The sequence below is a fragment of the Rissa tridactyla genome, chromosome 7 (assembly GCF_028500815.1).
Source record: "Rissa tridactyla isolate bRisTri1 chromosome 7, bRisTri1.patW.cur.20221130, whole genome shotgun sequence".
NCBI lineage: Eukaryota > Metazoa > Chordata > Aves > Charadriiformes > Laridae > Rissa > Rissa tridactyla.
This window is the reverse complement of record NC_071472.1, coordinates 55,434,739-55,459,493: the sequence shown is the minus strand read 5'-3', so window position 1 is coordinate 55,459,493 and position 24,755 is coordinate 55,434,739. Positions and strand designations below refer to the sequence as shown.

General features: G+C 43.4%; 1 protein-coding gene across 7 annotated transcripts in view; it reads left to right on the top strand.

Moving 5' to 3' along the window:
- The window catches only part of CUX1 (cut like homeobox 1), a 280,982-nt gene that overhangs the window by 30,422 nt on the left and 225,805 nt on the right, over window positions 1–24,755 (top strand). For all 7 annotated transcript variants that reach the window (XM_054209734.1, XM_054209732.1, XM_054209736.1 and 4 more), the window contains exon 2: window positions 21,421–21,531. In XM_054209734.1, coding sequence (XP_054065709.1) covers window positions 21,421–21,531 — 111 coding nt within the window. The remainder of the gene's footprint in view (window positions 1–21,420; window positions 21,532–24,755) is intronic.

The window sequence follows — 24,755 nt, the reverse complement described above, 5'->3', positions numbered from 1 at the left end:
TTTGTGACGAGTTACTTTCGTTACTATTGCTGGCCTGCTAATGCACAAGATTGTGCAAAGACAAAAATGTAAACAGGTTTCCCAACTTCGCTTTATCTTCTGTAGTTTAAACTGAATACGTTCTTGCACTAGAATACGAAGCATTTAGGTATAAAAAAAACTTTTTTTTTTTAATTGTCATAGCAATCCTTTTTTTTTTTTTTTTTTTTTTCTTTGCCCTGGAATGTGCACCCAGACAGGTAGAATAGCATTTTTTTTTTTCAAAGTTTCTTTTTTTTTTTTTTTTTTTAAGACAACCTGTTCAATTTATGTCATTGCAGTGAAAAATCCCAGTTTTAGATAGCAGATGCTATCTGGCAGGATTTCCTGCGAGGTGATGTGTATCTACTGCTGTATTTTTTTTTCTTTCTTTTGTTTTAAAGATACCTGTTTTGTCTGTGCTCCTTCTGTTCAAAATTAAAACTTGTCCTTTGCTGCTTGGCTTTACTGTATTCCTCGATGCAGATACAAGTAGTAGGAGATACTCCGCGTTCTTTCATACCTTCCATTTATATTTGGGCCTGGGTTCCTAAGTATTGGGGGCGCATGGGTCACTTGGGCAACCCTATACCAAGATAAATCTGATGACCTTTCTTGGAAACAGTGCTTAAAAAATAGCACGTGCTTTGTATTAAGTAAGTTTTAACTTAGTCCCTCCAATGTTAATTATGAAGGGAGATCCTGTTGTGTGCTACTGTAAGTTTGAGACTCTTACAAATAAAAAATAAATAAATAACAAGAAACTGTGGGATACTCCTGTAAACAAAATATCTCCTTTAACCAGGTATTTTAAGCTGGATCGTTAAACCTCTCCACAGAGTTCAGTGGTGCCAATTAGTCTTTTATTTAATTTTTTTGAGGAATAGCAATATTGACTTAGTTGTGAGCCCACCCTGGCACTCTGGAAGGACTTTAACTCCATCCACTTCATGTTCTTACAGAGAAGACCAAGAATCAGCTTCTTAAAACTTTACCATAATTCTCAAACTTTAATTCTTAAATGGCACGTCAGTTATCAACTCTGATAGTATCTCCCTGCCAAATTTGATTACTGTTCTAACTATTTGATGCCCACCTTTAGCATGTCTGGAGACACGGTAACTTTAAAAGGACCAGTTTACTTTGTGCAAAATTAAACTTGGAATTCTCTCTCAAATTTGGCATCTAAAACCAGTCGACATCTTGGTTGCTACACCTTGGGTGGAAACAGAGAAGTAACGGACACATTTTCCTTACCAGTTTCTTTTCCTAGCAATAAAAAGAAACTTGACGGTGGGTGATGTTGAAGTGCGGAGGGAAGGACGGTGGAGAACATGTGAAGAGAGCGTTCCTGGCTGGCTTTCGCACAGCGAGGTGCCCGTCCCTCCTCTTCACTGGGTCACCTTTACAGGCATTGTTCCCCGCATTTTGGCTCACTGAGGGTAGAAATAAGTAAATAAAGCAGGGTAGATAGGCGAGACGGTGAGCTGACAGTGGGTTGATTTGTCATTTCAAATCCTGAAAACAAAAAAAGTACCTGTGTTTTTATGTCAAAACTATTATCAAATCTATCTGAAATTATAATAATCTGTGACAGTTTAACAACATCACAGGTTATAAAAAGCATAGCGATAAATTCCTTTTCTTAATTTTTGCACGTGATGGGGGGGAACAGCACGTTCCCTCTGCTCTCAGATGGTGCCCTGAGATGCCCTTCATCGCATGGACACCCAGAAATACAAGGGGACTTGTTAAAATGGGAGGGCAGAGCATCGCGCTGTCGGCGGGTGTCGGAGCCTTTCGAGACAGCAACAGGAGAGGGCTTGTTTGTTCCCACTTCGCAGTTAGATGCAGAAAATAATGAGAACCCTAGAGTCTGTCCTGAAATTGTAACATCCTTTGCTTCTGTAGGAAAGTGAACAACTATCTAAAAAAAAAAAAAAAAGAGGGGGGTGTGTTAGCATTGAGGCTATGACTGTGTTACCTGAAAAGCACCAGCCAGCCATGGGGTATTGTGAAAATAGCCATGAACGTGTCTTCTTGAATTCTTTGTCAGTGATTTAGATACGTAATTCTAGCTTTTATTTTGTGAATAATGCTGTACAGAGCAGAGCGGTGTTGTGGTCTCTCTAATGTTACAGGTTTCTAGTTTTTGGGGTTTTTTTGTCTGCTGGTATCTTTTTCAGTAAATTATTTAAGAAAAGAGTTCGGGAGTTTATTCATTGTCTTTGTAGAGCAAGGCACTCCCCGTGATATTTATGTCTAAATGCAATTATCAACCTGTTCCCCAGGAGCAGGTCTCTATGCTCGGATCTGGTGGGCTGAAGAACGGTTGTCCCCTGGTCATACCCTTACTCAGGCAGAAGGTGATGGCACCACTGGGATGGTGTCCCTGAAAGGGGGGCTGCTGCTGTGCCCGGGATGGTTGTAGGGGGGCACAGCAGCCTTCTAGGTCCTCTGCTCTCGTGCAGGGTGGCTGAGGTTTCAACCTCTACCCTCGAATGGATGATCTGTGATGTGATGAGTGCGTTGGTTGGCGTGGTTCCTGTAGCCGAGCGAGGAGGGTGCCAGCGAGCAATAAGCAGTGCCATCTAGGGTTGAGCCTGGCCTCAGATCTTCACCATGAGCCCTGTCTACGCAGTCGGCCGCGGCTCGGCGGTGGAAGGTTTCCCAAGGCAGAATGTATTATTACTCTTGCAGAAATACGTCTTTCTTTAGATGATGCATATTTTAGAAGTACTGAACCGTATGCCCTGAATCTTACCAAGAACCCCTAATCCTGATTAAAATACCTGTGCCAGGAAGATTGCAGGATATTTTTGCCGGGTCTGTGATGTTACGGGAAGTTCCTGGTGTGTAGGTGGTGAAGCATTTGGATTGCTCTTCAGAACCAGAGGACATTGCCTTCTGGCTGATGTACGTATGCGGGAGAACATCTGCTTGAGGAAAAGTTGCTGCATATATTTGAAGGGGATAAGGTAGTTTGATCTTACGGTTGAGCAAACCTAACTGAGCCAGACGAGTTGCCCAGAAATAAATGGGGATCCTGTCTGGATCTGCATCTTGATGTCACTGCAAACCCCCTTTTTTTCAGGGTGGGGGGGGTGGGTTGGGGGCCAAGGAGGGTTTTGAAGTAAAAATCTCATTTTTTCCGCGGGGAGACATGTTTGAAGTTCTGAGTAGTAGAGTCCTCTGACAACACATTCCTATATATGCCATGTATCTCCGTTTCTTCCTTTGTAGCTGAGGCATCCCTGAGGGGCAAAGTCTAAAGAAGTCAATTAACTCTAGAACTGACCTATACCCAGAAGGAAAAGATTTTGTTTTACAGATTTATCTGAGGTTTGTGTGTAGCTTTGGGGGAACTCATTAAACTTGACAGCAGATACTACGGTCTTGTTAGTACCATCCAGAAAGGCCTTGTGGTTTAGGCTTTGGATTACAGTTTTCCACAAAGAACCACATTATTTTAGGGTAAGTAATTGAAGAAGGTGCCAACGTTAAAGTTCTGTTATATCCTTCTGTGCCCGTATTGCCCAGTCTGGGGCCCACGCTCCAGCAATGGTACTTGCTGGGGACACTTCAGTGTGGCTGTTGCACAAAACCTTGTGGAGCAACCCAAGCCCTGGTCCCTCAAACCCGACCCGTCCGTCCCCTGCTTGGCACACACAGAATGCAGCCTGTCCTAGCAAATTCAGGAGCCAACTCCCAACTACTGGTTGGTGCCTGTGGGCAGACATAGGTTTGCATTATTTTTCAGCAATATTTAAGTTCAAATGACTATAACTTATAATAGCAAAACCATAATTTGGTAAACAGTAACAATTTTATCTCCCGAAGTGCTGAGCGCTCTATGCCTTATTCTGTTACCAAATTATAGCAGGATATACGATGGTCTGTGGATTTTCATTCTTTTTCCTGAATTAGATGGTTTCCCTAGGTGGATTTGCTACGTTGAAGGAACGTAGCGTGGGTTTACGTGAGGAGAGGGGCTGGGGGAAGGGAGTCACGACTGTCAAGTGCAGCTCGTGCTCAGCAATTCTTCCTAACTCTGTGGGGTTGAAGGGCCCCTTTGGACCCATGTGCCAAGCCTTTCTTCAACTTTCATCTTCAAAATTACTTGTTTTCCAAGGAATTTAGTTACCTTTTGGTTGGATGCATTAGGCCAGGGGTATGACTGGAAGCTCAAACTACTTAAAAGGTAGTTATTTTGAAGATGCCCTCCACCCCACCCCAAAGCAGCAGACGTGGTTTGCCTCGGCATTTCAGGTCCCTGAAATTCCTGGTGGAATTTCTCTGTTTGCTAGCTTCAGGGTTGCTGGTTTCCTTACTTATTTCTTCTTTTTTTTTTTTTTTTTTTTTTTTTTTTTAACCCTTAATTTTTTCTGATGAGTACTGGTGAAAACTTCTTCAGCGAGTTCTTTCTTGGCTCTCCTGATCGAATGACTAAAGGCTGGAGTGGGAAGAATGTCTGGCCTTCAAGTCTGTGATCTGCTGATTCATAGATAAGTATCCTATAAAATGCATAGTTGGGCTGCTCCGAGTTTAGGGCTGAATATTCTTTCATGATCTGTTTGGGAAAACAGCCACAACTTGACTCAAACTTTCCAGTTCTGTTCCAGTATTATGAAGTTCATCAGCCTGACTTAAAGGGAAGTCCTGGTTCTTGCTCCTGAGCATTGAACTCATCTGTGTGCTCTTACGCCGTCAACAGTTGTGATCCTGGAGCATTTGAAATTCATCTTTTGCAGGGGCCCAACTCATTAAAAAGAAATCTAGATTGCAAGGACTAAAAGGAAAAATCCAAGACAGCTCACGTCTATCAAACTGCTTAAGCCTGTGGGCAGAGAAAAGCCCAAAAGCTTCCCCCCTGCCGCTCTTTTTTTTTCCTCCCCAAAAGGGAAATTCAGGGAGGAGATGGTCTATGAAAGTGTTTAGTTTTCTGTGGTGAAGGAAATAAATGTTTTTGTAAAATTTGCACAGTATTACTTGTGGGGAAAGAGGGCAAAGAGAATAATGAAGATGGGTGCTGGAACATAGTGATGTAGTCCCTACATGGTTTTCAGGGTGGGGTGGGGGGGATCATGTAGCAAAATAAATTCTGTGCAGTTTGAGAAGCACTTGTTTTCTTTCTTGATCTTGTTAAAGCATTTCTTAACACAATGGCTTTTTTTTTCTCAAGTATTAGCATTAATTACTGAAAATGTTAATAGGTTTTGGGGATTGAACAAGTGGGAAGACTAGCAACAACCTGGTATTTCAAAAGAAAATAATATTCCATCCTCTAGATTCAAAGATAATTCAGGAAAGTAATAAAAGCTTGTGAAATCATATGGAAGAAAGCTTTATGTCACTTCACTCCTTCATCAGATAGAAAGCAAATACCTCATTTCATTGGCCAAAACCGTGTCTTGGAAATGACCCTGTAATTTTTTCTGTTGCAAGTCACCGAGTTTCGTGTATTTCAATGGACTTCTCCCTCCCCTTCTCGAACAGTCATCTGAAACCCTCCAACGTCTCGGGGCGTTCTGGCAGTCGAGCTTGCTGCATGTGCTGCCTGCAGTCAGCCTGCACCAGTGAGCACTCTTTAAATCACACAGCGCAAGATTTCATTAAACATTTGGAGAACCATCTTATGACTCGGTTGATGATCTCATTTTATCCATACATGGTACTTATTAAGTAAATACCTTTGAAGTGTAGGAAACCGTCTGGGAACCGACTTGTGTTTCTTCCTCTGCTGTGTTATCTTAATTTTGTTGGTAGTACAGAAGTCCTGAAAATATTTTCTAAGGGAAATATACATTGGAAATAATGCAGTGCTATTCTTAGTTCTTTTTGCAAACTTCCTACTTTTTTTTTTTACCTTTTTTTTTTTTTTTTTTTTTTTTTTCTTGTGACTTTGCTGTTCTTCAGGTGCTTTACCTTTGTATTTACTCCAATTTCCCTCACGGAGAGGATTCGGTGAGGTACTGAGCGCGTTTGAGACCTGACTCCAAGGCAACAGGAGGTTTTCCAGGAACTAATTCTGGCCTTTTCTATGAGAACCCTTGTCAGCACATTTTTGCTGTAATGAAATGGTGAATAAACCAAAGTATTTTTGGTAACAGTGGTACACCACACCTCTACGGTGCCTGTCCTTTGAGGATGTGTGTGCTTCGGAGACTCGGGAATTACACATCTTGTGCGTGTTTCTGCTTTAGTTATGAGGAAGTATTTCTGCCGACAGGCTGGGACAGAAGCTCTCAGGGTGATCGCTTATTGTTTCGCTCCGGGTAATAATCAGCCTCTCACCTCTTGCGGTTATTAACTGTTTAGTTGAAAGTTGGAGGCTTTTAGAAATCTGACGGAGGGTGTCATCCTGTTACCGTCGGCTCGCTTTGGAGGCGCCCGAAGGAAAGATCCTGGCATCGTAGACATCCTGGTGGGAGGGAGCTCCAGCACATCTCCAGTTTGATGTCCTGCTGGAGAAGGGACTGTCACCCACACTAGGTCAGCTCTGCTGTGGCTTTGCCCTAGCAGAGCATTGGGAATCCCCGTGGATGGAGCTCCCCCCCACCACCACCGGCATGACCTCTCAGTGCGGTAGCACCTTTACAGTGAAAATGTCACCCCTGAGCATCCCGGAGAACAGTTATGGCTGTTGCTCCTCGATTCAAGCCCTCCAAACTGCGACTGTTGTTACTCTTTGCTTTAGGGGACTGTTAATCCCAGCACGAAATGAGCTCCTCTTCGTCGGCGGGGCTAGTAGGAGGGCTTCTGTGTTAGAAAACCAACAAATTCTTTTGAAAGAGGACGTAGCTATTCGTCTGAGCCTTAATTTGTATATATTGGTGTTGTTACCCCTGCAAAGCGAACTTCTGTATTTAATATAGAGCAGCAGCCAGAACAGTCTTGACGAGGAGGAGGAGGAACCACCCAGCATTTAGCCCAGCGTTTCCCTGCATTGTGTTCTGGACTTCCCAAATTGGATTAAACGTTGTGATTGAAAAGATTGTCAGCACTATGCAAATGAGAAGGAGAAGTGAAAGTGCATCTCATGCAAGTAATTTCTATGGAGATAATTTGCCATAAAAATTTATATTGCAGTCCTTAAAACCTTCAGAGATTTATTCTGTCTAGGGAAAGGTGATTTATATGGTATTAAAACACTTTTTATGTTCCAGTCCTTTAGATTTAATGTTTATTGCCTATAAAAATGAAATCTTCCTGTGGATATTTAAAAGTTTTGGTACTGTGTGAAATATATATTCAGTTTAGAATCTGAAATGCTTTAGAGATGCAGTAAATAAGTGATGGAGTGTTACCTCAGGTTCACTAGCCTCGGCAGTCCAGACTTACTCCAGGGCTGAATCCATTATGTAGATAACATTCTGCTTACCTTAGACATATGGTAAAGGAGAGCATATAATGACGGAAGTAATGTGCAATTTTGTCATTCTGTTTTGGCTGAATATTTAGGACAGTTTGTATAAAGGTTTTTGAAGCTGAACTTGTGTGTAGTCAGTATTGAGGGGCAGAAGGCTTATTGCTTAACCTCAAAGGGCCGGATTATAGCACAAGATCAGGGTACACTGCAGGAGTATCAGAAGAAAAAAGGCATTCTGCATCCTTTCTCTAAACAGCTTCTGCAGGTGGTAATTAGAAGGAACGGTGCAGGACTGCTGCAGCCCCCGTGAGTAGATGGGCAAAGAGGAATCTGGGCTCTGGGTTTGTTTCTAGTTTAGTGGTTGGTTATTTTTGCAGTCCCTATTACTGTTTGGGCAGCGGCACACAAGAAACTGTACTTCTTTCAAAGCGTAATTCCTAACCTCATAGTGTAGGTCCCTATTCCCTTCTTTCACAGACAGTGTAAAATACAAAGCCTGAAAGATATGGAAACAAATCAAGTGAGTTTTTACACAGAAATAAGAAAGTATGTGTAGGTGGTTGTTTTGCCTTGTAACTTCTTTAATGGTGGTGCCCTGAAAAAGTAAACGACGTAGCGTGCATTGCTTTTTCCCAAACGTTTCTCATTCTTTTAGAGTTCATCCCACAGCAAACCCACACAAGTTAAACTCTGAAGCGTGTGTCCCACAGTGTACCCATGGAGACTGAGGAAAGATTGGCACGTCCTTTTGAGATTTTTATCTGCAACTGCAGAATCCTGTATATTACTGCACATGAAGCACAAAAATTACAGGTTGATTTATAGTTGTGTAACTAATACCACCAGAGACATTGTGGGAAATAATTCTCAGGGTTTACTGATAATGCTTAATTTGCAGTGGCACGTCGAAGGGCATCCAGCAATCCCTTTCCAAATTAGTCTCTTCTCATAGGAGTCTCGTGTTGCCGTGAGGGCCTGGCTGGGTGGCAGTGGAGCCTGGAGCCCTGCCTCTGCCCGCCGTGGGACGCGGCGGTGGGATGCAGGCGCTCCCACCCCTCTGCTTCGTCATCCTGCGGGGAAAAGATGCAGCTGGGATGTGTCCCCATCAGGCGGCCAAGGGAATGGCACCAGTTCAAGGAGGAACTTGGGTGAAACTTCCCAGGGCTGTAACTCTGCCCTGGCACATGGAAGCCGAGGAAGTGTCCAGGGGTTGTAGCAGTAACAGTCAAACCCGCCTTGGTAAATGCCGTGTTTGATGCAGCGTGTTTAGCAAAGGTGGCTCGTTTGTTTAAACGACGAAGCCAACCAGTTGTCCCCGAGACTGGGTGGGTAAGGCAGCTTGCAGCATGGGACAGACAACAAAAAATCCCAAAAAAGTATCAGGATAAAACATGTTTTTTTTAAAACCAAGAAGCCCCTAACAAACAACAAAATGAAACAATGCCCGCTCCCTCACCCGCTCCGTTTTTATTCTGGTCTGCATGAGAAGTTTGGAAAGCCAGGATCATATTCTAAATGTTTTTTTCCTGGGTGATGTGAAAGAAGTGAAGAGGCGGGAAAGCAGAATAAACCTGTGGTGGGTTTAAGCAGAGTCTGTGCTTCGCTTATAGGATTGCAGAAATGTGATTTAGCTAAACTTAAGTGAAAAACAATAGCTGAAAAAATCATCAGGCTTCAGCTGAATGGCTGTTGATCTTGGTTCCCTTAGTGCTCAGGTTAACGTCTCTGACATGAGGTGAGCGCTGCATTTCAAAGTTTTTCTCCCCCGGTGCTGTTTCTGTGGATCCAGAGAATTTTCTGCAAGGCGTTTTCAGTGAGCTGCTTTGGATGACTGTCTTCATAACGCAAAAATTAAACTTCCGTATTTTTTTTTGCGTACTGAAATACTGAACTCTGAAAAGCATTAAGAGATTTTAGGCTCTCTGTGATGCTGCTGTTGAAGCAGATGACTATAGATGTCTTTGTGTAGAAGAATTATTGTTTAATTTAGATGATCCTTTGTACTTATCAGCCAGATACGCTGCCAAAACCCAGCTCTGATGGTCTGATAATTCCATGGGTTTGTTGGGCTTCATATTTGTCCCCTTGCTTCTTCTACAATAAGCTTAGTAGTTACATATTCAGTTCATACCAGAAATGCGTTTTCTTTTAAATACATAGATGTTCATTAAATAGAACTCTTTTTCTTTTTTTTTTTCCTTTTGCCTAATCATGAGGGATCTAAACTGAGAGAGAAAGCAAGCCAGCCTCAAAGTGAAACTTTTGTTGTCTGATATAATGTGTAGCACGTTGTGTCATCTCAAAAGAGGTGTTTTTGGATCAAACTTTCACATTGTCAGGACTAGGGCTTTAGAGCGTTTCATGGGTTTTCTCAACGGAAGCACTTTCTGGCATTTGTAGGGGGGTGCCCGACACTCTCGTCTGCAAATACGAAAGCTAAAATTTGGCTTTTCTTCAAGAGTGTCAAGCTAAAGGATGGAGATACTAGGGGCAGTGAATCTGAGAGCAGCTCAGAGCTAACCCAGCTATTTAGTTGTGGTTTGTCTGAAAAAAGCTCGTGGGGACGGAGAATGGTGATAGCAGCTTCAAACTCTTCGCTAAAAACCTTTGTCTTGGTGCCATAGGTTACAAATTTAAATACTGGTTTTGGTTCAGAAATGTGATTGTGATTAAATACATAATATAGATAGGGAATTATTCATGACAACCTGACTTTTGTTCCTAAAGGACTTTGGGTAACTCAGGGCTTGGTTTCAGCCGCAGCGAAAAGGAGTAGTCCCACTGTATTGGAAAGTGTTGCTCTTTATCTCAGTTTTCATACAGGAGGTATACACATGTATATATACGAACTGAAAATCCCTGTATGACAGAGTGCCTTGGAAAGACACAAATGTAAATGATTTCTTGATAAAGCGATCACTTGTGTCCCTAGTGCATCATCTACCTCCCCAAATTGCCGGGAAGCAGAAATTACCGTATTGTAGATAACTGTATTTGTAGAGTTTCTTTCTGTGCGTGGGGAGGGAATGAAGTAATCTGTTCCATCAGCTTGTAAAACCGAACTAATTAACAGACAATCAGCATTGATTGAGACAGCTGCATTCTTTACTGAGGGATTGTAAACACAGAGTCTTTGCAGGATTGTTTTTACTGCTCTAAAGTGCAAGAAATTGAAATTATATTTGATAGCCAAAATTAAGGACTTTTTAGTGACAGTGTATCGTAGCAAGGTTGACAGTGCCACTGCAGCTAAATCTGTTGTTTTCATTATAGTGCGATTTGTCACAGTGGATAGTGGGGGAATTCTATAAATTATCACCAAAGAAGTTTTTTACGGTTAAAAAAGTATTTTAGCTGTACTGTCTACCTTAGTTGTGTTCATGGAGCAAGTAGGCACCGGCCGTCCGTAGTTCAGTGCTCATCCTGGTAGCATGCCTTTTACTGATTCTAAATGCCAGATTCGCAGTATTTATAAAATATTTTATGTAAGCCTTTGTTAATGCATGATTTCTGGAAGGTCTTCGTAGTAATTCCTGATATACGGTTAGGGTATGCTACTAGAAATGCTGATTTTGGAAAAAATGGACAGTCCATGTTAAAAATATGATACAGAGAATAGTACTTCTGGGTCTGAACTGGCTTGCAACTTCATTAACACGAAGCGTGTTATTTTTTGTTCTGTGCTGTTATGTGTGCTGTCACCCCCAAGCCAGCCTCCCTGTGACTGTACATCAGCTAATTTTACTTCGTGAGTCAATTCTGCTATTTTCCTTTTCATGTCACAGAAAATGAGCTTAACTAAGTACTGCAATATGTTGTTGGGAAACACCTAGCTAGAAGAGGCATTCTGCGTTCCACCGCCTCTGCCTCGTGATTTCACTTCGGTGCAAAGTGCGATGCTTATGCTGAGCTGTAATCGTCCGGATAAAATAGGAAAACCCATAATAATTTTCTGAAAGGCTTCAAAATCTGGTATTCTGTTTAATCGTCCAAAACGTGTAGTGCTTGCTATCGGTATTAAATGCCAGACGTACGTTTATGCCGTCGCATGTTGTCATGCCAAGCTGAGTCATTATTTGGGATTTAGATCTGAAGGAATATTGAGAGGCCTAAATGGGACTTCAGTAGCAGCAGAAACCTAAATAAAGAAAATGTTGCTTTCTTGTTTCCTATTTATATCTATAATTTTTTAGAAAACATCCACCGATTGCATTCACAGGCAACTTCTCAAGAAAGCTATATTTTTCCCATCATGGGAAAACGCGTAAACCTTACGGCGTGCCCAGAAAGTCAACAAACCCAGACCAAGGGAGGAAGCACGTTAGTCAGGAGTCAAGGACCGTTCCCTGAAAACACTCTGCCAAATACTCTTCCTGCTTAAATTGTTTATCAAACAGCAATTTCATTTGCCAGTAAGTTTCTTCTGATCTTGATTTTGTTACTACTTATTTCTTAATGCAAGTTCCCCGTCCCGCTTCCTCCGCGGGGTGCTGCGGTCCCTCTCCTCGGCCTGCTGTCCCTCCAGCGGCAGGTCTTCCCTTTTGCACATGCCTGTTTTTCAGGTTTTTAAACTAATAACCAGAAACCCCAAGTTAAGGCACCCCATCTTTCCAAACCATGTTTGTCATATATATGGTGGGAGAGTCTATTGATCTATTATACCACTTCTGCAATGTCCAAAAACACGAGAAGGGAGTGAAACGTTGAGGTGTTGTGTTAGTTCAAGTCCACGGTAATTTTTTCCCATCCCTCAAGGAATTTCTTTGTTGGAATGTGGTTTTAAAAGTATTTTTAGGTTGCTTTTTCAGTGTGTATTTATACTTTCGTTGGTAAATATTTTATGTCCAAATGTTAGGAAAGAGCTTAAGTAGCTTTCAGGTTGGTGATTGCATTTGGAGACTGAAAGATTATCCAGTGGTTGTTGTGATGGGCTCCAGGGCGGACAGTTGGTCCGTCTGTAATGGTTAACCATGTTAAAAAAAATTCTAAAAATAAAATTAGTAACGTGTGTCGTCAAAGGAAAAATAATTGTGAGTTTTTGTTCTAAGTGACACTTAGTGTAGTTAGGATCTGGGTGAAGTTAAATGAAGTGTGCGCAACGAGTTTGTTTTCATTTAGAATAAAAACAAACCAAAAAAGCTGTAGTTTGTTTGTTTATTTTTTTTAAACAGTAAGTTCCCAGAACTCTCACTGAAACAAGACTGTGCGTGTGTATATATATTATTGATTTATTGGTGGCAACCTGTATAGCAAGTTATAAATCCTGGTCTGTGTTACAGTATGTGTCTTGCTTAAAGCGTGGTCACGCTTCATTTACTAGCAAAGCTCAGGCCGAGAAGGGGAGTAACTAAATACTTTAAATGATGTAACAGAGCTTAGTTAAAGGGCTGAACTTTTCGTTATTTAAACCACTCTTTTAAGACTACGTTTTGCTTTGATCTGTGGTCGAAAGAATTATTCAACGTAACTCATGAATCTGGTCTTCCTTGGAAGTAAGCCGTTAGCTGGAGTTGGTGACTGTGGTTTATCACAAAATGGCAGCGTGATCCCATCCCACCCGAACGCAGGGGCTGCCGCGGCAGGGGCTCGAAACAGGGTAAGAACAGCGCGGAAGTAGTTTGTAATTACTCATCAGTTAATTGCCTTTTTTAAAAAAAAAAATTTTAAGGGCCAGAGCTCTTTTAAAAATTGCCTATTAAAAATGTGTTTTGTGGGGCGTGGTTGCCGTGCACCCCCTAGCTAAACCTGAGGGATGCCGTGGTCCCCGCGGTGGTCCCCTCGCCATGCTGTGGTGGGAACCACGGTGACTATGGCTGCTGGTGCCACGCCGTGGTCATCAACGAGCGAGACAAAGCCAGGCAGATGGATTTTACTTTGTGTCTTGCCTCAGCAAAGTCTTTGCGAGCCACAGTGTGTTTCCTTTGGTTTCCCGTAACTTATTTTATTTGGCAGAAGATGATGTAGTTTGATTCCCCACCACCCTGTAGCTGCTATGACAGTCACAAATATTAAGCCGAAGCATTTTTTTGTTTCTTTCAAAGACATTAACTGGCATGTACATGATTAGCTAACTTAATTTTATCATGTAGGAAGCCATCAGCTGCACAGGGCAGGGAAGCTCGCTGCCCCGCGCCGTGCGGTCGGTCTGTCTGAAACCTGCCCTCTGGGGAGCCCCACTGCAGTGACCTTCACCAAAACGCTGCTTTCCGGCCTTTTCTGTTGTAGCTCTTGAAGCAACTGGTTTGAACTCCTGCTTTTAAGTGGAAGAGGGTGACAATGACAGTGTGGGCAGTCGGTGACGCTGTGAGCAGCACCCCAGCGGGGCGGGAGGGTTTGCAAAAGCGAGGGAGCCCTCTCCCCGGCAAACGCTTGCACTTTTTAGGAAATTTATGTCCTTCAAACGTGTAGTGAACTGAAATGCAAAACCTAGCGGAGTGTTAAGTGACTGATGGAGTGGGTTTGCTGACAGGTTTTTTTTGCCAAGTATTGAAACCAAACTGCAAGGTCTTTGGGTGAGGTAATGGAAGGTGGAAGGGAATGGAAGCGCTGTAGGAACCGCGGTGCGGGTAGCAGAGCATCTGCCTGAGAGCACCTTTAAAGGCGGCTTGGAGAGGAGCAGGCTTAGAGATGGGGAGAGCAGCGAGTGCTCCATGGGTCTGGGTGACACCTTCCTGCTGGTTTTTAGCTTGCCCAGCACTTGAGGCCAATGCTTCCTGCGGTGCGGTAGCCATGAGGTGAAAGTGGACCTGGTGGGAACGAAGGCAGAGATGAGTAACAGTCCGGTGTAGACGCTGACGAGCATGAGGAGGAGGAGGGAAGCTTTGGGGTTAGAGTTGAGGACTCTATGAGTGAAACCTGAACTTCGTTTCTGGAGAGAAGTCGGAGCACATCGCCAGCGGTGCCACTGTCACCGGCGGAGGGGACCCTGCCCAGGTGCTGCTCCTCGGACCTGGGGCCGGTGAAGGCATTCGTCAGCCCTGAACGCCCGGGGTTTTGAGGAGGGTGGAAAGAGGGAACAAACAATGCTGGAAGATGAAAGCTACCTTTTGGAACAAAAAGGCAACGTTTCATTCCTTTCCTGAGCGAGCGCAAAAGCTTGTTAAAATAGGTCTCACAGATCTCTGGCATCACGGTCTTTATAGCTCTGGGTAGTCTGCTGTTCTTTGCATTTTATAAAAAGTTTTGAATTCAAGGTGTAGAAGAAAAGACAGGCGTGATATTGTGTTGGCTGTGGCACTGGCAGCCTTTTCCCCGAGCCGTGCGTTTGGTGCTGGCGTTGGTATTTGTGCAGCTGGTTTATGCTGATAGCGGCTGCCTGGGAAAAGCCAGTACTGGCTTTCCCCTCTCGCAAGATTTTTTGATAGGCTTTCCCTACGTTTGTGGTAGTGGCTGGTGTTACTGTGAACAGACAAAGCCACAACAAACTTCTTTTACATTTTCTTTTTTTTAATAGCCTGTTAAGGTATCTTACTGATAGCTACATCGTCACCTCTGGTTTAGTTCTCTCTTTGCTTTAGTTCTCTCTTGGGTTGACTCACCGTCCAAAAGCACTGCATAGAGCAGAAAATTTGTTCCAGTTAAAGCATGTTTAAAAACTTACTCGGAGTCAAATTACTTCAGTACGCGGAAATAAAGTACGTTTATTGAAATTTCCTAACTAATTTTGCATGTGAAAGGTAGTTGCGTCAGTTTGCCAAATGGCAAAATGCTTCTTAAGAAACATGTTTTGTTTAACGCTTATGGGTTTTGATTATTTTTTTTTTTTTTCTCTCCTCCAGGAGTGCAAAACACAGGTATTCTGGTCTTTGCTGTGTTGCATGTTCATCATTCACTGCTGGTTTGTAAGGCCGGGGAAGGGTGGTTCTTGGTGCTGTGCTCTCCCTGAACTCCCTGATCTTTCCCTTTGCTTGGGTTAAGAAGGGGCTTTGCAGCGAGGCAGACACGAACTCGTTTTACAGAAAAGAAACTTCTTCCATTGTTGCATTCTTACAACATGTTTTACCTTTCTGAGCGCTTTCAGACTGGAATTGGTGCTTGCTTTTTGCAGCCAAAATAGATATTAACCAAAATTCCCGATGTCAGCTTTGTGGTTACTTCCCTGGTCATAATCCCAGCACTTTATCAAGCGAGCGTGCCTGCTTGTTTTTCCAGAGGAACACATCAAGCTCGCAAAACAGTTTATCATTTCTGAAATATTTCTGCAATACTTAGGTAATCAGTACGTAGGCTTCTGAACAGGTGAAAACTATGGGGGTTTTAAGATTGCAGGGTAGATTGCCTAATAGATCAGTTAGAGAAATGTAAAATTTCCCCGAGACAAGTAGGCTGTGCCTACGGAGACGTCTACATCGGTGTCATCGTTGCACCGAGAAATTTTCCTTTAATAGGAAATTAAAAATTGCAAAAAGCTACATTGAGATCTGTGATAGATCTGACAAATGCAATCCTGAGAGGGGATGAAAACAAAAACGAGACTACTGAAAACTCCTTTCAGTAGCTGATTATCATGTCGACTGGGTAACTGATTGAAATGATGATAAAGGGAAATACCTTAAATACACAGAAACAAGATTTCAGAGGAAATGGTTACTACTACATTTACTGGTAGAAAATTCCTAATCTACATGCAGTTGTGATATGTGTCTATCCTTCTAATAAGTAAAATGAGGTTTATGGTGAAAATGTGCTACGCTTAAGGCTTTTGAAGGCATAGCCAAGGCATCGTGTCCGTGACTAGAAGTCTACCAGAAAAAAATCAGTCTGTCTTAAAGTTGTGATACACGTTTCTTGTTCCAGTGTGAGAGCTTTGTGGTAAACACAGCAGGGATTAAGCATTTTAAAATGGGAGGATAACAAAATTTGGGGATACAGTTACATCGCGGTACTTGTGGATGATTATTACAGCTTTTTGTGACTTCTTCCATGTGAAATATAGGAATACTGGTTCTAAGCAGAGACTGAATACTAGCTATGATAGATTACATTAGAGCAGCTTTTGGGGTGATCGTGGGATGCTGACGTGTGTTGGTTTCTTGTGTCCTGAAATCCCCGTGTCGGGGCGGTGGCCGTGGCCCTTAGGAGTGGGTGTCTGAGACGTGCGATGGGCCCTGGTGAGCGTTAGGGCAGGGGAGGGTGTGGGCGAGAGCTGGACGTGTGAACCGAGTTGGCCAGAGCGCAGAGAAACGCTGGTTTGTGTTATTTATTCCATTCACGCTGCTTTGAACGGAGAGGAAGCACGGCTGTAGAGGAGCGGAGTGAGCGTCGCTCCTCAGCACCCTGGGTTCAGGCAGCTTCACTCGGGGCCCGTCTCTTGCCGCCGGGAGGGGACGGGGACAGGGACCTGCGCTGTCTCTGCCTCTGTCCCACCTTCTCACACCCGAGGTGATGAGTCTAATTCTGCTGCTACCCCTCTTCCCTCCTGGTGATGGAGCTGCGTTGCAGAGTCGCGTGCATCTTTCCCACCATGGTGCTCCCAAATTCACGTTCCCTGTGTGTCCTTTCTGCTCATCCCCTGTTTTCTTCCACAGCATCCATAAAGCGGAGGGTGCTCGTCTTGCCCTGGCTTTGCTTTTCGCACAAATTCTTCTTTTTAGGAGGCCAGGCTGGATGGGGCTTTGAGCAACCTGGTCTGGTGGGAGGTGTTGCTGCTCATGGCAGGGGCTGGGACTAGAGGATCTTTGGGGTCCCTTCCAGCCCAGACCATTCCGTGATTCTGTGGTTATCAAGGTCTGCATCCTGCAGGGAAAGGCATGTCAGCCCTAAAAGAAAACAACCTTGAAAACTGCCTGCAATGAAGCTGGAGGCTTGTAATTACTTGGGGTCAACCTAATTGCAGGTTGGTGTCGAAAGGGGGGTTCCACCAGCCCCCCTCCCTCCAGCTGCATTTTCCCACCTCCCTTTTGCAATGGTACAACACCTTGTGGCCGCGGAGGGGGCCTGAATGGGGAGCTGCCAGCGCAACACGAGTTAGGAGGGGACACGCGGGGGCTGTTTCTAGCAGGGCTGCTTTCCGTTCGTGGCTCCCCGCGCAGCCATGCCACCACGGCCGGTGGCACGGGGCTGGCAGAGGCAGAATGAACAGGGACGTCTCCCGGGGAGCCTGAAGGAGCCTGGAAATCCCGGCATTAGAGGAAGACAAACGCACTTCAAGTCGATTGTTGTTACAGTGGGTAGCAGATTGACCCTCCTAGTTTTAGATTTTTTTTTTTTTTTTTAATACTCTGTGAAAGAAACCTTTTAATGTTTGTTTTCTGAAGGTTGCTTTCAATGACTCCTGCACTTAAAAGCATAAGACTTTCTTGTGTCCTCTCTTCCCACTGCCTCCCTCCCACCCCCAATAAATTTGTTGAAATGGGTCAAAGTAGAAACCCTGGGGAGAGTTCTTCAGTCGTCAGTGGCTTAGGCAGCGTGAACTGTGTCTGCCCAAAATCGATGGGACTTTGGGGCAAGGGGGACAATAATGGTCTTCTGTCTTCTCTCTCAAAATGTGCTCCAGATAGCGACTCGCTTTTTGCAGGGGCAATTGAACGGTGGCTATTTTTGGCTGGAAAGTTGATTAGCCGGTGTTGAATCAGTGGAACTGAAGCTTCCGGGCTTTGAATCCTTTCTGTAGCCAGGTCACCTTTGAGCCCTGCTTTCTGTTTGCTTTTCACTGGAACCTTTTTGATTTCAAAGGTGTGGAGGATGATCCTGAGACGTGGTCTCTGATTTTTGTTATGCTCTAAAGGACACTCCAGTACACTCTGTCTGCACACTATTACATCTCCTTTTACTCAATACCTACTTAGAGGGTGGTTGCAGTTCTTGGGAAGAGGGTATACCTTTATGTGTTACACACTAGTCAAGTTTGAGATCTCGAGTTTAATATTACTTACCCCTTAACACGAGTTTGCTTGCAGAAATAATGCACTGGCCACATTGAATTTTTACAAAATGGGCGTATCTTATGGGATTAAGTCACAAAAGTATGAAAAATCTGCCATTAATGCTTGTGGGTTGTTATCCTATGTGTATTATTGTGTTTAAATAAGTGAAACTTGCATTGTACCTCGTTAAGATCAAGTAAGGAATTAAAAATGAGCAATTTTTTTGAATAGTTTTGATTTGGGGCTTATTAACTATGACCAACCTTGAAGACTTAGTATCTAGTTTTATATCCGATCTTGTACAAGGGGATGGATACCTGTTGTTCTTCAGCTGGAATCGCATCTTCTGAGATCTGTGTGTAAATGCTGGGCAAGATCTGGAGCTTGTGGGCTTCAGCCCACGGCGTTAAACAGTTCAGTGTAGTGGTGTGCTGCCATTTCTCCTTGGCGATGTCTGTGCCTGAGATGTCACATAAGGAAATGTTTTGCGGTGAGAAATTATCAGGCCTGCTCCAGAAGGAATCCTGAAAGTAATGGGAAGGTGCCCGTAGTAAATCCATCGCGGCACTGGTATCAATCACGCGGTGAGGGCGAGAAGGTTATTCTTCATTTGCTACCTGACTCTTCTCTTCATAATAGCACAAAATATGAAATATGATTTATTTTTTAATCAGTTCTCTCTCTTTCTTGTCTCTCAACTTGGAAGTATAGGTCTTTAAAAGTCTACTTTTCCGTGTGTAAAGTTGCTTTCTAGCACTCTATATTCCAAAACAAAGCATTTGATTCTTTGGTCTGCTGAAATTCCCTCTTGCTTCATGATTTGTGTTTGCTTTGCTTTGCTTTAAATGTGTGCTTCCTTTTTAAATATAGTTTTCCAAGTTGCTGGCCGTACCAGATTGTTTATATTTTTTAAAAGCCTTCTGCTTAGCCGTTATATTGCTCTTTATAGTACTGCTTAACCACATTGGTTTCTGTTGCTCTTTTTTCTTGCATAAACTTAGCTGGGATGAATTTCAAATGTGGTTTATCCAACTGTTAAGTATTTCCCACTTTTCTGCAATAGATTTCACATATGTTACAGAATTCCAAACCAAGATCTGGCGGACATATTGCCCTGTTTTTTTCCTCAAAGTCAGAAATAGAGGGGTTTTTAAGCACTACAGTGACAATATTTAGGTCACTGGCTCCAGCATGCTGCCTAGCTTCGAATCTATTTGTCATGTTTAGCTTATTTCCAAGGATTAAGATAACTATGGTCCATACATATATTAGGAAAAAAAAAAAAGTCTCTTACTTTTATGGTAATAAACCTAAAGGGGGGAAAAAAGTATTGATCCTTTTGAGTTGGAAACAGCAGAAGGCTTTTTTTTTTTCCCCTCCGGAGGTCAAACTGGGGAGGCACATAAAACACACGCACATCCATCCAGTCCTTCAAACTTACAGGATTTACCCATACAAAAATGCAACAAAGAATTTGGAATTAGGCTTTTTCACAGGATATTTAGAAAAAAAATCAGGAGCTGAATTACCTTTTACTTTTTATTTGCTAGTCATGTACGTTGGTTTTTTAACTTTTTTTATTAAAACTTGCAGAAGGGGGTTTTAGCAGGTGTCCTGGCGGTACCTGCTGTCTGCTGCTATTTCTAACACCTCTGCAAAAAAAGGCAGAGGCAAATCTTTTGTTTTCCCATTTTGTTTCCCCATACTGAGTGCCCAGTTCCACGAGGAAGTACGTATGACCCAATCACGGTCGAGTTTTTACGCTAACCATCTAGTAGTAACCAAATCTGCTTTGCTTTTCCTGTGGGTTTTGGGTGTGGTGGTGTCAAGAGATGACCTGGTCAGTGACTTGACTGACTACTGGGGACCTGGAATTAGACCCGACAGGAGGTCCCAGGCTTGGGTTTTCGGACTCAACTTTGGTCCATTACAGGTCGTTGAGTTACGAACAAATGCCAGTGGCAGGTTTTCTGGTGGAGAATATTGGGGTTTTTGGATGCAGGTGGGAGGCACGTTGGTAGAGTGATGTGATGAAGGTAGCCACAGAGGAGACCTGCTTTATGTCTTGCTCTAGCATGTTATTCTTACTTTTCATTAACTTCTTTTTTATAACCAGGTTTTTCTGCTTTTGAGTTAATAAGGGGGAAAAACAGTGCCAAACTCCTCTTAGGAGCTCTCGGTTACAGCTCCAAGTGACTTGGGGAATGATGTGCATAGCTGAGTGGAGGGTTTAGCCTTTATTTTTTTCATGTTACGTGGAATTACTGCAGAAAAGGAGTAAACTGACACGGAAGATTGAGTACTGTTGGTTTACGCGCTGATTAGTGACCCGTTCAATTTGTTATGGTGGCACTTGGAAGCGCAGCACTGAGTAAAGAAACTGGGATGGGGACAATGCACTTGGACGAAGCTGGGCAACGGTCTGCGGCTGAGCCGGAGCTTCAGCCGCGTAAAGGTGTTGGGACATAATCTGGTGTTCATCAGATGATTTTAAAAAAGATAGGCTTTGGGGAGGAAAGGGGAGATACCTGGTAATAATTTTAGAGGAATAGATTCCAATAGTAGGAAAAGATAATTTTGTACTCAAATAAGGAAAGACTTAAATGGAAAAAGAGCATTGCTGTGGCAGTATGGCATTATATCTAGTATGTAGTTTGGAATTCAGAGTGACTGAAGCATAACTGGTTTAGGCTGAAGTATAGAGTTAACCAATATTTGAGGTTATCATAATATTTTTTCATAGAGTAACTCAAAGAGGGAAAATCCAGTATCTTTGAAAAGCAGGCAGGTGAAAATAAACCTGGCTTGAACATGTCCGAGGTGCGTAATCTTCACGGGATTTGGGAAGTTATTAGGAGGTGTATATTGCGTGCCACATCTGCTATCCTGTGTAGTGTTGTGGTAAAGCCGTGAGTGCTTTTGTGGAAAACGGTGACATTTTGGTTGCAAGAATGAATCAGAAAGGTTGTAGAACTTCATCTGATGTTATTCAGGGGGGTCCGATTTCTGGAAGCTCGATGCTGTGTTCTGTACTGCTCTGTAGTCCAGCCGTCACCATACGCCAAATGACATGATAGACGTATGAGCTTTTGGTTTTATTTCTGTAAGAAACAGAGCTCTAATGATGGCCTCTTTTTTTTGTTGTTCTTGTTTTGTCTTTCTTGACAGAGAGAGCTCGATGCCACAGCAACGATATTGGCTAACCGGCAAGATGAAAGTGAGCAGTCTAGGAAAAAACTTATCGAGCAAAGTCGCGAGTTCAAGAAGAACACTCCAGAGGTAAGGAGAAACACTGTTCCAGTCTGTTGGGTTTCTTGCAGTAGTACGTGGTATTAGACCTACATCAGTGGGCTTTTTTCTTAATGGTTTGTTTCCATGATTTTCTTGTATGTATTGCTAAGCCCACCATCGTAACTAAGACTGTTTGTCTTTGGTGGCTTTCTCATCGGGCAGCTTTTGCATTCTCTAAATAATGAAATACAAATTGATGTTTGTAGAGGAGGTATGAACACCAGCCTTCAGACAGGCTCGCTCTGTAAGTTTGTAATAATGTATAAACCTGGAGAATTGCAAAAAAATAAATTCTTCTTCACCAATCCAAACTCTTTTAGCACTTGGGTAGAAAGTGACATTTCACTGCCTAAATAAATCTATATCAAGGGCATAACTTCAAAGATGCTCATTTTTCCATCAAAAATCAAATTAAATTTTGCCGTTGATTTCGCTGGAAATGCAACAAGGTCAGTGCTGAGCTCTTTAGAAAACTGCACTCAGAGGACGTGCGTCGCACGCAGCAGGTGGTGTGTGAAAGGTGTCGGGACCGATGCCGGGCACACCCCAGGAAGGTGAATATTGCCTGTGGGGAACTGGGAGTATTTGAACTCCTCCATGCTCATGTTAACGTGTGCAGCCTGTGTGTCTGCACAAAAAATACATATAGAATGGTTAGATTGGAATAAAGGGATTTTATTAACTGTAATGAATGCCTAGCAATACGTAGGGTGTTTTTTGTGTGTGTGTTGGTTTGTTTGTTTAATCTGTGGTGGGTTCCCCCCTGATGATTGCCAGCAGTCTCTTCCTCCAGGAATGTTCTAGGGGTTCCAAGCCCATTCCAGATACCTGACACACGAGTATCGGTTCCTTCCAAGTACCTCCCTGGGAGGGAAGCAGCAGGCGGCTCCTCTCACCGTTATCGCTGCTTCTCCGGCAGCAGTTGCTGCTTCGCTTCCTGTGGGTACAGGGGGAGAGATGCCGGAGGAGCCGGACACGGAGATCGGAGAGGGAATGTCAGAGCAGGAGTGACTTACGGGGAAGGGAGGAGGATTAACTGGTGCCCTGAGGAGGCTTTGCAGGGCAGAAATCGGTTCTGTTTGTGTGAAAAAGAGGAAAAATTGGGGACTGCAGCTTTGAAAGAACAGAAGTTTTAAAAAGGAACAAAAGAACGCGGTGAGTGAAAGCAGTAGCTCTGGGAGGGTGGGGAGTGAGTTGATTCCCTTTGCAGAAGAGAGCAAACTGTGGGGAGGAAGGGGAGAAGTGGAAGAATGTAGAGGGTATAGGAAACTGTACAAAATCCAGAAAATAGACTTCTGGGGCCACATTTTTAAATTGTTTGCTAGAAGCTTAAGCTCATTCTACGAGACTTACTTGAGTTTCCTGCTACCTTCCTTTTTTTCCTATGAGGAAAACAACAGATTCTTCAGAATGTGGCTGTAGCTGCCAGCTCCGAGCTGATACTGCGTTCGCAGGTTCGCTTCTGGAGGATTTCTTTTGGCCAATTTTATTTTTATGGAGCAGAAGGTTACTGTAGGGAAAAAAGCCCCAACCCGAGCACTGCCCTTTTAAGTGCATTGTGAGAGGGCCCTGGTAACTCGGTGGGAGTTGATGTGCAGAGGACGATTAAATACTCTGTGGAGTTACTTCAAGAGATATAGTGGGGAAACGATATGCAATTAGTTCTGTCCAGTAAGCAAGATGGGGAGGTGAGCGGCCCCCCCTGTTTAATCGTTTGATGGTACGGTTTTAAATATACTTTTTTATAAAATATAGTTCTGTGGCCTTCCATATAATATTTTGGAAGAGAATCGAGGCGTTTCATTCATCCAGGGTCTAGGTTTAAAACAACGGCTCTGAACATCCCCAGTGTTGGGGGCAGTTTGGGTCTGTGCTGGATTCTGCATCCTGATCTTGTGTCCTGGGACTCCTGTGAAACCACGTTCCTTTATAAGGTTGCACGGTTTTATTTATTTTTTAGTATTCTTTCTTTCTCTGCCTTTTCTGCTGTGATGTTCTTTCTGCAGCGTTGTCTCTGGACAGCAACGCAGCCTTGACTCCTCTCCTTTCTCTGACGGAATTAAAAGTGGGATCAAAGAATGAGAGGAAGGTATCTGAACCGTACTGACAGCCGGCTGTAACAGACCTGACGTGCAGTTACTGCTCCCAGGGGCGCGGAGGAAGGGGCTGAGGTGTGGAAGGTCTGGGAGGACCATCCTCTCCCTCTCCCCGTGGTGGACGCGGGTGCGTGGGGCAGGAGTGGAGCGGGGCAGTGTCCAGCCGTCCTGGGAAGCCGCCCCCGTGTTCCTCTCCACGCCAAAGCTTGACCTCGTGCGCTCTGTGTTCACCTTCGCTCCCCAAAAACAAGGGAAGTCTGTGAATACTTCTCAAAGCTTCGACAGTTTTGGAAGGCAGTTGGAAATTAGCAGGCGGGGTTATTAATTACTCGACCTGATTTTTTCCAAAACTGCAGCTTTGTCTGAAAACCTACCCGATATGGTGAAAACATCCTTGAGGTGGACGGGAGATGCACAGTGAGCCACGGACATTTCCAAACTGATGCATTTTTGTTACTAAAACATCAAACATGCTCTTTTTAATAACAAAAAAAAAGAGTTTATTAGAAAAGTCGCTTGCATGCAGAACTGTTCTTCGGCTAAATAACCCAGTGTACAGCTTAATTTAAATTTCCACGATGAAGTAACAACTTTCTTAGTATTAAAAAAAAATAAAATCCCCAAACCAGGAAGATGGAATTGTTAAATGTAACAATTTGTTTCAGAATCCTACTTTCCATTTTCTCTTCCGTTCTGCACGCGTCCCTGTCAGGGCAGAAGTGGTTTAGCCTGTTCCAGCATCTCTTTTCGGCGGCCGTAGCCAGTCTCGCCATAAATCAGGAGACAAGTGTCGATTGCCTTGACTTTTTCTAGACTTCCCATAACGTCTGCTGCAAGCCATCTCCTGTGTAGCAGAAAAGGGTTCGAAAAAATTACTAGTGAAGTTGAGGATATTTACACTTCTGTTTCTTTTTACTTTAAAAAAGGTGGCAGATCTATTTGGGTCAGTTCTGCCTTCCTTGCAAATTATCGAATTGCTGCAAAAGAAATATAATATTTTTGTGTTTATAGGAGTGACTCTAGGGCTTTTGGTATTTAAAAATGTTAAAATACTATTTCTGACCTGGCACTTTGAGGGAGAACTCTGCGAGCCTTACGAGAGCAGAAAATTCGGTG